Source organism: Lasiodiplodia theobromae (assembly GCF_012971845.1).
Source record: "Lasiodiplodia theobromae strain AM2As chromosome Unknown scaffold_16, whole genome shotgun sequence".
NCBI classification, from domain to species: Eukaryota; Fungi; Ascomycota; class Dothideomycetes; order Botryosphaeriales; family Botryosphaeriaceae; genus Lasiodiplodia; species Lasiodiplodia theobromae.
The window spans coordinates 336,461-350,000 of NW_023336366.1; the positions used below are offsets into that span (position 1 = coordinate 336,461).

Here is a 13,540-nt window from a genome sequence, read left to right on the forward strand (position 1 = left end):
CACGGACTTTTGAATTTCCGTGGGCTTCAAGTGAGTGTTATTTGATCGAAGAAGCACGCAAGGCTAAGAAGCAAGCCGTTGCTTCCTTCATGACCACCAGCATTATCCTCTACCCTCACCCGAGAGCGCATTCTAGGCGCTTGCTCTTCACTAGTTTCTTTTTCACGACCTGCGCAACACCACCAATCCCATGTTGTGTTTTCGACCCGGAAAAGTCTACGACGGCTGAGTCGGGCAGGGCTCGGCAGGCGTTGAGCCTCCCGGTGGTCTCCTCGAGCATCACCGAGGGCTCGGAACGGGGATTTTCGCTTCGAGGGGGTTCAATCTACACGAAAGGCGTATGCTGCTGTGCGCTTTCGAGCCACCATCTCGCAACAATGAGTTGGCTCGAAAGCGACAAAAGTTGGGCGTTGAGAAGCGGTCGCATGCGTCGATTCGGGGCAGAACACGCTATGAAGCCGGTGAGGTGGCCACATCAATGGGTTAGCATGGTGGTGTGTCAGGTCGCGACAACAGGTGTCGGGGATGAGAGTTGGAGGGGCGAGCCGCTCAGATAACACGGAATCAGCAAAGACGGAGCGGCCAATCAGTGACCGTGCGTTAGGCTTAGTCACGACGGCTTTGACCTCATCGAGAATTCACGAGACTGCCACAAAGGCCGGCGGCCAACAAGGTGCTCAAAACCTCCAGCCTGCACCTTCCCGTCTGCCGCTAGCGTTCGCTTTGCCCGCTGGCCGCCGTCATCCGCCTCTCCACCTCGACTTGCTATCCCCACACACTCTCTGCACCTCGCATATTCCAATCTCCAGCCGCCCTTGCAGAAAAAGAGCCGCTTTGCGCCAAGCCTCGGGGGCAAACATGGCGCTCGACAACGACACCCGCGGCTGGATCATGACGGCCATGAGCGGCATAGGTAGGTGCCTGCTGTCCGTGCCCGCATCGGAGAAGACTCACTGACTGGGCCTTTTTGTGGGTAAAAGCATGTGTACTCGGAGGTAAGTGCCGACTCGATGCAGCCTCCCGCGCCGCCCAGAACTGATTCAGTCCGCAGCCTCCGTCATCTGCGTCGACATCATCGTCAGGCTATTTCCCGGAAAGCGCAATTTCAGAGTCCAGGACAGTAATGCATTCCTCTCTGCCTCCCTGAGCTTGAGCTTCGGCGTCATGGTAGGATGTCCTCTCGTCACCTTACATCATGTCATGCTGAACAATTCTCGAGCTGTTCTCGTCGCTGTACAGCATGCTGCCCTCGGCCAGGAATTCCCTCCAAAAGGGCGGCCACTCGCCTAAGGCTGCTGCATGGATCCTCATCGCCTGCTTTCTCGGCGGTGTGATTGGCATCCAAGTTGTCTCGCGAGTCATCCACCAGTTCATGCCCTCCCACATCGTCGACTGTGACCATACCCATGGCGACGAGGAGTCGACTAAACACGACCACGACTTTGACAAGACCTCTCGCTCCCACGATGACGACGAACACGAGAGCAGTCTGCCTGGCTACCACGGCCAGCAACGCCCCGGACTCCCTAACAGTGCCACCGTCAGCGTTGATGCCTCTACGAACAGCGACATGTTTAACAGCACCGACTCCTTTCAACCTCACCAAAACTTCTCTTCGGCCCGGAGGCCGTCTTTTCCAGCCCAGTTAGCACACAAGGCTTCGCAAATTGTGATGCGGGCAAAATCTCATTGCGATGAGATTGGCCCCTGCCATGGATTCACTGACCCTTGTGGCTCTGAATGTTTCAAGATTGTCCAAGCCAGAGGTGGCACTAGAGCTCCCGTCCATACCTGGCCTCGTCAGCCTGGCATTTCAAGAAGCGCCACCACGCCACACGCAAGCAGCACATTGCACCCTGAACGCCAGCCTCTGCTACTGCAGACTCCCGAGTACGACGAGGTAAACTATAGTACCCTTTCGTCGACCGCTGCTCATGGCCGGACCAACGGGTTTTCGAAACCACGGAGCACCCATTCCGCTCGCTCGATCCACGATCACCACAGTCATGATGACCATGAAGACCACCATGACCATGACCATGACCATCATGATCACGATCATGACCCTCACGAGCAGGGCCATCACCACCACCACGTCCCCACCAATGCATTCATGTCCATTGGCCTGCAGACCTCGCTTGCCATCGCTCTCCACAAGCTGCCGGAAGGTTTTATCACCTATGCTACCAATCACGCCAACCCACAGCTTGGTTTCGCCGTCTTCCTAGCTCTCTTCATTCATAACATCACCGAAGGTTTCGCCATGGCTCTACCTCTCTATCTGGCCATCAACAGTAGATGGAAGGCCATGGTTATTAGCAGTATTCTTGGTGGCGCAAGCCAACCTCTGGGTGCAGGTGTGGCTGCTTTGTGGTTCAGGATTGCCGGGCGGACGGGTATTGGTGAGCCCGGTGAGTCCGTGTATGGAGGCATGTTCGCTGTGACTGGTAAGTCCGATCTCTTTGTGATGAGCAATTTTACATTTTTAGCTGACTTCTCGTGCAGCTGGTGTCATGACTTCCGTGGCACTGCAACTGTTCCAGGAGAGCATGGCCTTGACCCACAGCCGCAGCCTCTGTATGATATTTGCATTCGTCGGTATGGGCATCTTGGGCGTCAGTTCGGCTTTGACAGCATAGGTTTGGATATGTGTTTGCTCAATTGGCGTATACACGGAATGGCGATTTAGGCTTGCTTTCGGTCGGCAGAATTTGTTGAAGATAGACTCGGTTGATCTTGTTGCGTGGAATAGCTAAGTTGGAGAAGGTGGAGGGTCGGGTTGATTAATGGGCCTTCACTCTGATATCTCGAGCTGACCAATCCATTTATCATCCAGATCGGGATGCTATCTCCGTGATTTTCAAGCGCCGTTGCATCTGTCCTCTAAAGTACACAAGGTTGTTGGCCGATCACCCCAGCGTCTTTGCTCATGGCACGAGTCCTTCGCGATGGCAAAGAATGCATATTTTGCACCCCCTATATGAAGTTGTGCCATTTCTCTGACTCTTTACCGCAAGTACAAGACAGTCAGCTCCGCTTGTTAGTGAAAATTGAAAATGAGCATGAATGTCGCTATTTTGCACTGTTGGAAAGCTCAACACTGTTTCTTACGCTTCTCTTACGCTCTGTGCTGATTTAATAATAATAATAGATGATAATGATGATGAAACGCAAGAGTGCAAAGGTGCAGACTAGCTGTTTTCATAATTTATCATGTATTTCTGGCTTTTGGGCTTCAGCATTATTTTAGTCAAACGATGGTGTCAGCATGCTACTGACATAGGCCCAGACAAACACACAGATCACCGCTCAGGTATCTACGCCAACAGACACAGCGAGGCAGTTTCTTGGAGTTTCAACGTAGCGTCTAGATATGAGCGGGAGCTGCCATTTGTGGCAGTTCTGAAGGTCGACTGGTGAATTTATAATTGCCGTCATGAGTGTCGTATTCACGAAGCATCAGACTGCGAGCATTGACGAACCACATGTCTCGGCGTCAATTGGAATGAAACACGTGTCGGCACTGTCAATCAAATGTAGTAATCCGCCAACGTGACTTTCCAAACATACCAGTCTCATCAGATGTTCCACACCTACCTCTCGCTATCCGAAGCGCTTATAAACGCGCCCACCTCCCACCAGCCGATTTTTTTCTCTTCACCAAAAGCTGCAGCTACTATGATAAAAATTCGATCGAGAGAAATCACTGGCTCTGTGATAGGGCTACCCTCTATACGTTCATGTTCTTTCATCTCGGCAGCTCACCTACCTTGCCCGCAATCTCCTTCCACACACTTTCAATTTGGCCCTTCATCACCTCTAAGTAATGCAGCTCATCAGTATCACATCATTTTGAAAATGCTCACGTTTGTTTTTCCTTCTGTGGGCGGGAAATACAACAACAATTTACTAAATTCACGTCTCTCATTCAGAAAAGTAGATCTCTCACTTGGCGGCATGTCAGATATGGTATCAAAACACACCAAGACACTTCAAGAGTATCTTTCCTCATCACTGAGACATACGAAGACTCATTGTTCTAACCCAATGATGCGAGAAAGGAATTTTAAATCTGGAACTACTGTGAGAGCCAAATATATTTAAAGCAAAGAAGTGCAGAAGAAAGATGTAGCGGGGATTTCGATATACCAAAGCGACAGCCCAAGTGCTGTTCTTCGCTTTTCGCTTTTCGCTTTTGCCGTGTTCGAAGTAGTGTCACATTGCAGGGCACCATCACCAACGCCATTTGCTGCATGGATGAAAAAGCTCATGATCTTGCGTTGGATCTTGAATTTACTAACGAGTTACCGATGGGCGAGCGAGCCAGGCCCCAAGTATTGCCCGAAATTCAGAGCAGTAGAGTGAACACGTTGAGGGGTCTGCCCATCAACATCTTGTACGATCTGTTGTTACTTGGGACTCTCGATGAACACGTCTGTAAGCGCTTTTGATAGATAGAACGGAGGTGCTTGAACAAAACGGGTCACGGGCATCCTGAAGACGAGACTCGTGTGAATGTTTGTAAGCTTATGATCGAGCGACATGCGCAATTCAACTGCACGTGAGAGAGAGAGAAGATTTCCCATCATAAATAGCTATCAATGTACTGAAATTCTCCTGGTGCACAACTTCCTCTTTGCTGAACTGAGGAGTACAATGATGAAGACCTACTTCGGTTTTGCCGGATTTTCCATGGTACGATATCAGCCTTAAATTAGCCTGACTCTCGCTTGGCTTCAACTGGGATTCCCTTCACCTTCCTATGGCACTGCGTCATCCATCATGATCGTTCCGTGCTGGTGATCATGAGGAATTCGTAGACTTGCTGCCGTGAGTTGCCTCTGTTGTGCATCACATCACAGATATCAGGGAAATGTAAGATGGCAGAAGGCTGACGCTGCGATACCAGTAGTTGACTGAGGTCAAGATGTGGTAAATGTGGTGGAGTATTGGAATTGAAACATAAATTACAAGCGTCACTTAACTTGGAATGGGCCACAAATTTTCCGGTTAATCAATTCAACGGAAACTATCGCTTTAAGAGACGTCTTAAGATGGAAAGCGAGGAAATAAATCTAGACAGAACGGAGAGAGGTGTTACCCGGCGATAGAAGGAAAAGAAACATTACACTGATTGAGAGAGCATAGTAGCCGGGGATCTGGAAAGATGGCATTCCCTGAAGCTGCTCCTGAGGTCCGCTTTGTCCCTCTGTCTCGATAGGTTTGGCGACGAGTTCAGTTGAATCAGATATGTTATCTGGTGGTCTCATTCATCGTCTTTCAATGCATTTTCTCTTTCATTTCAAAATCGATCGTGATAATGGGTGACATCCACAGTAATGCACATGCCTATTTCAGAAACTAGTCATGGGTTTCCGTGGAAGTGACTGTCCAATTAGGTATTTGCATCGATCTTTTGCAGCCAAACGCAGTACTGCGTCATGTTGCCTGGATACTGAGCCTCTCCTTCTAGCTCGTCTTTAGAAAGCAAGGCGTTCACTTTCAGCCTCTTCATAATTTTGAAGAAACAATGTTGCTCAACTAACTTCAACAACCGTCGGGCTCTGTATCACTTGTTCCAGCAGTTCAAAAGCACCTCGTGAAGAGCATGCTAACGTAAATATCCACACTGCGCTCAAACGTCATCAGGAATACACCTCGAGACTTCACACATCGCCAATTTGGAAATGCCAATGCACCCATCTGCAACGACACACCGCAGACATGGAAGCCATCGAACAACTCACCTTCCATCCCGCGTCTATCGCAGGCAAGGGAAACAAAAAGCAGCATTGCCAGCAAACCATGCCGGACCCCCTGCCACCGCCTTCCACGTCGCCCTGCAGGGCGACCGCCTTTGGTGCATATGCCAGCAGCCACCGAGAACCAGTCACCAGTTCTTCAGCGCCACCCCAACCCCACTTCTCCATCACACCACGCACCGAACAACCCACCTGCAGTCTCGAAAACCAAAAGCACCCCCACACACGACGACCGACTCGCCGGGATGGAGCGGGCAAGGGGCGGCGGCTCACCTTCCTCTTACAGCAACGGATCGCCTGGCCGGACAGCTGGTTGCTGCGTCGGAAGATCGACGGTACAGTGCCGGTGCGCATCGGGATTGTGTGGGAGGGCGGGTTTTGGGGAGCCAATAGGGGTTGAAGCCGGCATGCTGGGTGTGGTGTGTGTGGTGGTGCAGCAGCATGCGTGGCCGGGTGTGGGTTGAGCTGGCGGTGCATTTCTGCGCTGCGGCGCCGGCGCCGAAGGGGATGGGGCAGATGAAGGGAAGCGAGCGAGGACATGCGTTGTACCCACAAAAGCCCGGTACCTGCGGCCGACAAAAAAAATACGGACTGCGAAAGTTTTGGCCAAGAAGCAAGAATCAATTGACTAAAGGAAAGCGTTCAGAATGTGCTAGAATGGGAGGGCAATTTGGGGGAATGGAATTATAGGGGTATGGATGGTCAATGGGCAAAAAGAAATCACGTTGTGTGTGTAGTCCCACCGGGCTAAGTCTCTTGTTAGATGATGCTCTCTTCACGATGGCTCGGCAGCTGGCAAACTTACGATCGAACCCGGGACCTTTCGCGCTCCAAGAACTCGCTCTGGGGACCAGAGAAATTGCTGTGAAGCGAACGTCATACCACTAGACCATAGGACTGATTGGTTGATGATGTAAGCAGTGGCCAGTTGGTTACAAGATCGTGAGTTTCTAAAAAAAGCAGCTGAAGGCGGTGGGAAAGGGGGGTGGGTGACAAGGCGGCAATTTGTCATTTGAGATTCCGGTCAACGAGCATCATTTGATAGAAGATCGAGTCATGATTCGTGCGTAGGGTGAGCCGCGGCTGCGGAGAACTGGAGTAGAACAAATGCTTCGATTAGGTGGGTTAGGGTTCTGGGCCGTTGCGGTGGCCAGCGTCATTGGGCAGATGATCATGCTGCTGACTGATTGGTGTGTATGAGAGTGATCCGGTGGAGTGGTTGATTATTGTGTGCAAATTTCCAGTAAATTGAGGCGTCCAAGCTCTCTCATCCGCCCTGCGCAGAACGGGGCAGGTGGGCTCCCAACGCCGCGGTTGTTGCAGAGTTTCACGCTCGGACAGCCTGCGCAGGGACAGAGGGGCGTGCTGACGATGATGAAGCAGCTTGCTCACGCGCCAGGCGTCGTCGTAGGAGCGCTGGGGAGGGTTCGGGCACACGGTGAAACAGACGGACTGAGCACAGGATTGTGCAACACCTGAAACTTTAACGACTATGCGCTAAGAAGGGAAAGACCCATGGCCAAATGAGGCGGCCGGCGGTTGCGCAAGTATGGCAGGGCGCCGCAAACGGCCGTGGGTGCGCCTGGCGCGCTACGGGACGCGGACCGCGAGGAAGCTTGCGCTAGGGTCTCACACAGAGGTTGCCTGTCTCGGCCATGCAGCGAGGAAACAAACGTTCAGCCGCACGCCTCGTAGGGCAAAGGCGTGGTGTTGACAGTGGGATGCGGGCGTGAGTTGCTTGGGCGGCGGCCAATGGAATGCGCCACATGCTCCGAGGTCGGAGGACGCGGCTCGCAAGCTCCAACGCTAAGCCAGCCAGGGCGCGCAGAATAATTATCGACAGCTTCATTCGCTGAGTCACAGCCGGCCTCGCGAACTTTTCTAAGAAGTCCAATTCGACTCACCTGCGGGCTTCACTGGCGGAGGACTGTCCAGCAACATCGCAATGCTTCTCCCCAGGTTACACACCATGCCGCTGCGGCCGGCAATGCGCGCCAGCTCGCAGTGGCGGTCGTTGTGAGTCCTGCATCTTCGCCAACAGCTCCAATGTGCTCCCCATTGACTCGTATGACAGGAGGGCTCTCTCCTCGACCGCCGCCCGCCGCGCCGATGAAGGCCTCAACAAGGTCAGCCGTGGCATCACCCAGCCCAAGTCGCAGGGTGCCTCGCAAGCCATGCTCTACGCCACCGGCCTGAAGGAGGAGGACATGAACAAGGCCCAGGTCGGCATTTCGTCCGTCTGGTACACCGGCAACCCGTGCAACATGCACCTGATGGACCTCAACAACAAGATCAAGGAGGGTGTGCAGCGTGCTGGCCTCTGGGGCATGCAGTTCAACACCATTGGTGTCAGTGACGGTATTTCCATGGGTACCAAGGGCATGAGGTTCTCGCTCCAGTCGCGCGACCTGATTGCCGACTCCATTGAGACCGTCATGAACGCTCAATGGTACGATGCCAACATCTCGGTTCCTGGTTGCGATAAGAACATGCCTGGTGTCTTGATGGCCATGGGTCGTGTCAACAGGCCCTCGCTCATGGTCTACGGCGGCACTATTGCCGCCGGCTGCGGAAAGCTTCCCGCGCACCCTAAGCTCGACCTTGTCTCCGCATTCCAGGCCTATGGTCAGTTCATCACCGGTGAAATCAACGAGGACGAGCGCTTTGATATCATCCGCCACGCTTGCCCCGGCAGCGGCGCTTGCGGTGGCATGTACACCGCCAACACCATGGCCAGCGCCATCGAGGTCATGGGTATGACTCTGCCCGGCTCTTCGTCCAACCCGGCCGAGTCCAACGCCAAGGTCCTCGAATGTTTGGCCGCCGGCGGTGCCATTAAGAACCTGTTGAAGGAAGACATCCGCCCCCGTGACATTCTTACTCGGCAAGCGTTCGAGAACGCCATGGTTCTTGTCACCATCACCGGTGGCTCGACCAATGCCGTTCTCCACTTGATTGCCATCGCCGACTCGGTTGGTATTAAGCTCACCATCGACGACTTCCAGGCCGTCAGTGATCGCACTCCTTTCCTCGCGGACCTGAAGCCGTCTGGAAAGTACGTCTTCGCCGACCTGTTCGATATCGGCGGTACGCCCGCTCTCGTCAAGTTCTTGCTCAAGGAAGGCCTCCTGGACGGTAACCAGATGACCGTCACGGGCAAGACTCTGAAGGAGAACGTGGAGAAGGCACCCGACTTCCCCAAGGAGCAGCAGATCTTCCGTCCCCTGAGCAACCCCATCAAGGAGACGGGTCACTTGCAGATTCTGCGCGGCAGCCTGGCGCCTGGTGGCTGCGTTGGCAAGATCACCGGTAAGGAGGGTCTGCGGTTCGTCGGAAACGCCAAGTGCTACGATGATGAGGATCTCTTCATTGAGGCGTTGGAGAAGGGCGAGATCAAGAAGGGTGAGAAGACTGTCGTGGTCATCCGGTACGAGGGTCCCAAGGGCGGTCCGGGCATGCCGGAGATGTTGAAGCCTAGCTCTGCCATTATGGGGGCGGGACTGGGCCACGACGTCGCGCTCATCACAGACGGGCGCTTCAGCGGTGGCAGTCACGGCTTCCTGATCGGCCACATTGTGCCCGAGGCGCAGGTCGGTGGACCCATCGCTCTCGTGAAGGACGGTGACGAGATTTCCATCGACGCCGAGACGAATGAGATGAATCTGCACGTTGGCGAGGAGGAGCTGGCGAAGCGCAGGGCGGCGTGGGTTGCGCCGCCGCTCAAGTACTCGAAGGGCACGCTGTCCAAGTACGCCAAGCTGGTGAAGGACGCCAGCCAGGGGTGCATCACGGACGCGGAAGACATTCCCGTCTCTGTTTAGGGTAAAAGTAGCAAAAGCTGGGGGTCTGGGGATTCTGTACAACGATGGCGTTCGGGCGGTCATAAGCCGCCGCGGGTCTTTTTTGCAGCTTTGGGATTGCTTGAGTCCGTAGCGCGTACCTGGCGGCGCCGGGGACCTGGAAATGAATGATTGGACCAACGCTGGATCTCGCGGCAAGCAAATAGCCGAGAGGCGTGTCGCGAGCCTATCTGCGGGATGCGGCGCGCGCAGTGTGGCCCCAAAGCCCCCAAGCTCCATCGACGCGAGCTCGTCACGGCTGGCAGCTGGCCGACTGGCGCGCGCATTCAGGAGTTTTGATGACGGGCTGCGGGACCCCTGCTGGAATACGGCAGATTGCCCAGATGCAGGCGCGTGGCGCCGACACTGGGTGGTACTCGCGGCCGGCTCGTTATTGGCTTCGTGCCGCCCAGGCCTTAAAATACAGCCGCCAACGCTGATCAGCCTCTGGCCCAGCTGCAGTGCGCCGCGACGATCACGCCGCGTCCTGACTCTGCCTGCGCAGCCGCAACGGCGCAACGGCGAGCGCGCTGGACGGGCAGGCGGAGAGCGGCGGCTTTGTGCGCGCTGGCGGGCGGCGCTGGGGAGGTAGCAGCATGGCCAGCGTGCAGCCGGCCAACTTCGCGCGTGTCAAGCCGGCGGCCGCCAAACCGGCCGGGGCGCTCATTCGCTGGGGCGATCCAATAGCGTCGCGCATGGCAGTTCCTCGTCGCTCAATCCACAAGCTCCCCGGGCCCGCAACTTACCAGATGCCATCCTGCGTGTGCCCGCCCTGATTGCTGCGCACCTCACTTCCGCAGAGAGGCCGCTCCCAGCCTAGACTCTCCAGCGGCAGTTGCCCCGAAGCCGCCCGTGGCCCACGCCCGTCAAGTCAGCCTCTCGCCCTGCCCTGCACTCGCGCTGCACCCTCCCCTACCTTGCCGCCTCTAGCTGCCACCGTCCTCGTCCATCCCACGAGACACTCAAGCTCGCCCTTTCGTCATCGCTCGCTGCCCGCCCAGGCCCGCGCGAAGACCCAGACGCCCGTGACTGGCCGCGACTCTCATTTCGGTTAGCGAGCGATTCACGGAGTATCCCAGCCTCCCAACCCATCTAGCCTGCGCAGCGACTGCCATCACTCTTCCTCTCCGGCTCCCCTCGACGCTCTCCAGCGAGACCATATTCAAACGCCCGGCCGAAGCTGCAGCGCAGGACTGCACCCGCAGCGCGCGCGACGACAACCCTCAGCTCCCACCGTCCTTGACCGAACCGCCCACCGCTCCGCCCGGCTTGCTGCTTTTGGAAGCTCACACCTCGCCCTGCACGCCTCGCCGCGCCAGCCCAAGGAGAGCGCTGTCGCTCTTCCTCGTCCGTCCACGCGCCTGACAACACCGCGAGCCTCACCTCGAGGCCTCCGTTGCCCCACATGAGCCAAGAAGCTGTGCGGTCGTCCGCAAATCCGTCGACTGCTGTGCAGAAGCCGGCAGCGAGCGACAATGGCGAGGCGATAGCACCGCACTCCAACGGTAACAGTATGCCATCCACCACCCCGCCGCCCGAGGCCCGAGGCCCGGCACGCTCCGCCCATCGCAGCACGCTAACCGCCATCGCAGCGACCGCAGGCACCGCCCCTACCGCTTCGTCAGACAACGCTGCTGGATCAACGTCGGAACAAGCCGCTGGTGCCGGAAACGAGCCCAAGAGAAAGCCCTCCTTCCTCGACGTGCCACACTCGAGTTCGCAAACCAACGAGGAGGCTGCGGCGAGCGGATCAGGACTGAGCGGTGCCACCGCAAGCGATGGGGCTGAGAGCGTGGGACGGGGCTCGAAGCGCAGTTTTCTGGGCAAGCGGCGTGCTGGGAGCACTGCGAGCAGCAAGCGCTCCCAGAAGGCGCGTGCCGCGACAAGCGAGAAGGCTCCTGAGAATGCGCAAGCAGTTGGCGCGGCTGGTTCTGCCCCTCAGGTCCAGCCCAAGAAAAAGAGCGGTGTTTCGAGGATTTTGCTCATACTCAACTGCTGTGGCGTGCCGGAAAAGGGCAATGTGGTTGGACAGGAGGAGTCGCCCGAGGCACCCAAGAAGGCTACCAAGCTTCGCTCGGTTCGCAAGCAATCCGCGCCGTCTACCCCCGCAAAGAAGGACGTGAGCGCCGCGGAGTCCAGCGTCGCCGACTCGAAGGATCCCATTGAAGAGAAGGCTGCCAAATCTGCGGAAGCGGGAGGGCCTGTGAAGGACGTGGAGAAGCAACCGTTGTCAGGGGACGCCTCGGCGGATAAGCCCGCTCCCTCTCAAGAGAAGAAACCGCTGGACCAGCCGCTTCCTCCCGTCCCCAAGGCCGACCGTTTGGATACCTCGGCAGCTGCTGAGGACGGCCTCCAGGTCAATGTCCAGGCCCCTACGCCGGTTGTGCCTTCGGAAGAACAGGCGATTGCCGACAGGACTCCCGAACAAGAAGCGCGGGATGCGGATATCGAGATGACGGACGCCGGCCCATCGATACCAATCGCCGCGAACGAGGTTCCTATGGCCGAGGAAGAGAGCGGTGAGGCCGTTCAGCAAGATGCGGCTACGGCTAAGATCGACCTGCCGCCGCCTCCGCCGCTTGTTGATCGCCAGGCTCAGACTGCTCCTCCTACTGGATCCGCCCCTCAGAGTCAAGATAGCTCTCTTGCCGTTACTCCTGCGGAGCCGCAGCAGAAGTGGCTCCTGCCGCCTATCAGGCCCGAATTCAAGGGAAAGAAGTGTCTGGTCCTCGACTTGGACGAGACTCTCGTCCACAGCAGCTTTAAGGTAAGCTGGCTTCTCCTTTTCGCTGCGCCGCAAACGCTGACTCGGTACAGATCTTACACCAGGCCGACTTCACGATTCCCGTGGAGATTGAGGGACAGTACCACAACGTTTACGTCATTAAGCGCCCCGGTGTTGATGCCTTTATGAAACGTGTCGGTGAGCTATACGAGGTCGTCGTTTTCACAGCTTCAGTATCAAAGGTAAGTCTGTGCGCAAATCCCCCTCGAGTCCCACCGTCCTGACGCAGTCTAGTATGGCGATCCGCTCCTTGATCAACTTGATATCCACGGCGTAGTCCACCACCGCCTGTTCAGAGAGAGTTGCTATAACCACCAAGGCAACTATGTCAAGGCAAGTACCACGCGCCATGTGGATACGGCTTCGGACTAACCCGTTCGGCAGGACCTTTCTCAAGTGGGACGTGACCTCAAGGAGACGATCATCATCGACAACTCGCCGACTTCGTACATCTTCCACCCCCAACACGCCGTGCCGATTAGCAGTTGGTTCTCTGATGCACATGACAATGAACTCTTGGATCTCATTCCTGTACTGGAGGACCTCGCTGGTCAACAAGTTAGCGATGTCAGCTTAGTGCTGGATGTGGCCTTGTGAGTTGTACAAAATTGTTAGCATCAGATGCTACTGAGAGTGGCATAGGTTTTCCCAAGCAGGCGAGTTTCACAAGGCCTGGGTGATGGCCCAGCGCGCAAGAAATGCGGCGCGCTAGGTTCAAGACACACCTCTCGAGGACCAGCCCACTCTAGAAGAGCGTCCCTTGGCCCCATGGCCAGTGTCGCTCCGTGCGTTCTCGGCAGTGAACTCAGCGTCGCTCTGGTGTCCATCCTTCCCACGACCCCCCTTGATACACCCTCTGGTGCACCTTATGCGGACGCATCGGCGCTTAGACCTGTACTGTTTAATCCCTTGTAATCGGCATGACAGGAGAAGGGTATTGGTTCCTGGAGAACGATTTCTACGCCTTCAAAACTGCGGTCCGACATGATTGACGGCCTGCCCAGCAACCAGCTCCGCGGACACCTGTCGATACAGAATGGCCATTTGAGACCGGACACAAAAGTTTTGGAGGGCGGCACTGAGCAAAACGGGCGTTACTGTTTCTTTCTTTCCGCGTTGCCTTTTCGCGCGTTTCGCTGTCCTGGAAACGGACC

General features: G+C 56.0%; 3 protein-coding genes across 3 annotated transcripts; all 3 read left to right on the forward strand.

The window, feature by feature from the left end:
• Positions 1 to 858: 858 nt before the first annotated feature.
• Positions 859 to 2,639, forward strand: LTHEOB_5764 (Zinc/iron permease; the record flags this gene model as incomplete). The annotated part of the gene is made up of 4 exons (XM_035514945.1): positions 859 to 913; positions 1,052 to 1,167; positions 1,220 to 2,447; positions 2,506 to 2,639. The coding sequence occupies 4 exons, from the start codon at positions 859 to 861 to the stop codon at positions 2,637 to 2,639; spliced, it is 1,533 nt and encodes a 510-aa protein (XP_035373456.1).
• Positions 2,640 to 7,707: 5,068 nt separating this feature from the next.
• LTHEOB_5765 (Dihydroxy-acid dehydratase) lies at positions 7,708 to 9,583 on the forward strand (the record flags this gene model as incomplete). Its single annotated transcript, XM_035514946.1, has 2 exons — positions 7,708 to 7,778; positions 7,837 to 9,583. 2 exons carry the CDS (start codon positions 7,708 to 7,710, stop codon positions 9,581 to 9,583), a joined length of 1,818 nt encoding a protein of 605 aa, XP_035373457.1.
• Positions 9,584 to 11,006: 1,423 nt separating this feature from the next.
• On the forward strand, positions 11,007 to 13,098 carry LTHEOB_5766 (Serine threonine-protein phosphatase; the record flags this gene model as incomplete). Its single annotated transcript, XM_035514947.1, has 6 exons — positions 11,007 to 11,112; positions 11,194 to 12,368; positions 12,419 to 12,568; positions 12,621 to 12,723; positions 12,784 to 12,979; positions 13,029 to 13,098. 6 exons carry the CDS (start codon positions 11,007 to 11,009, stop codon positions 13,096 to 13,098), a joined length of 1,800 nt encoding a protein of 599 aa, XP_035373458.1.
• Between the last annotated feature and the right edge of the window lie 442 nt (positions 13,099 to 13,540).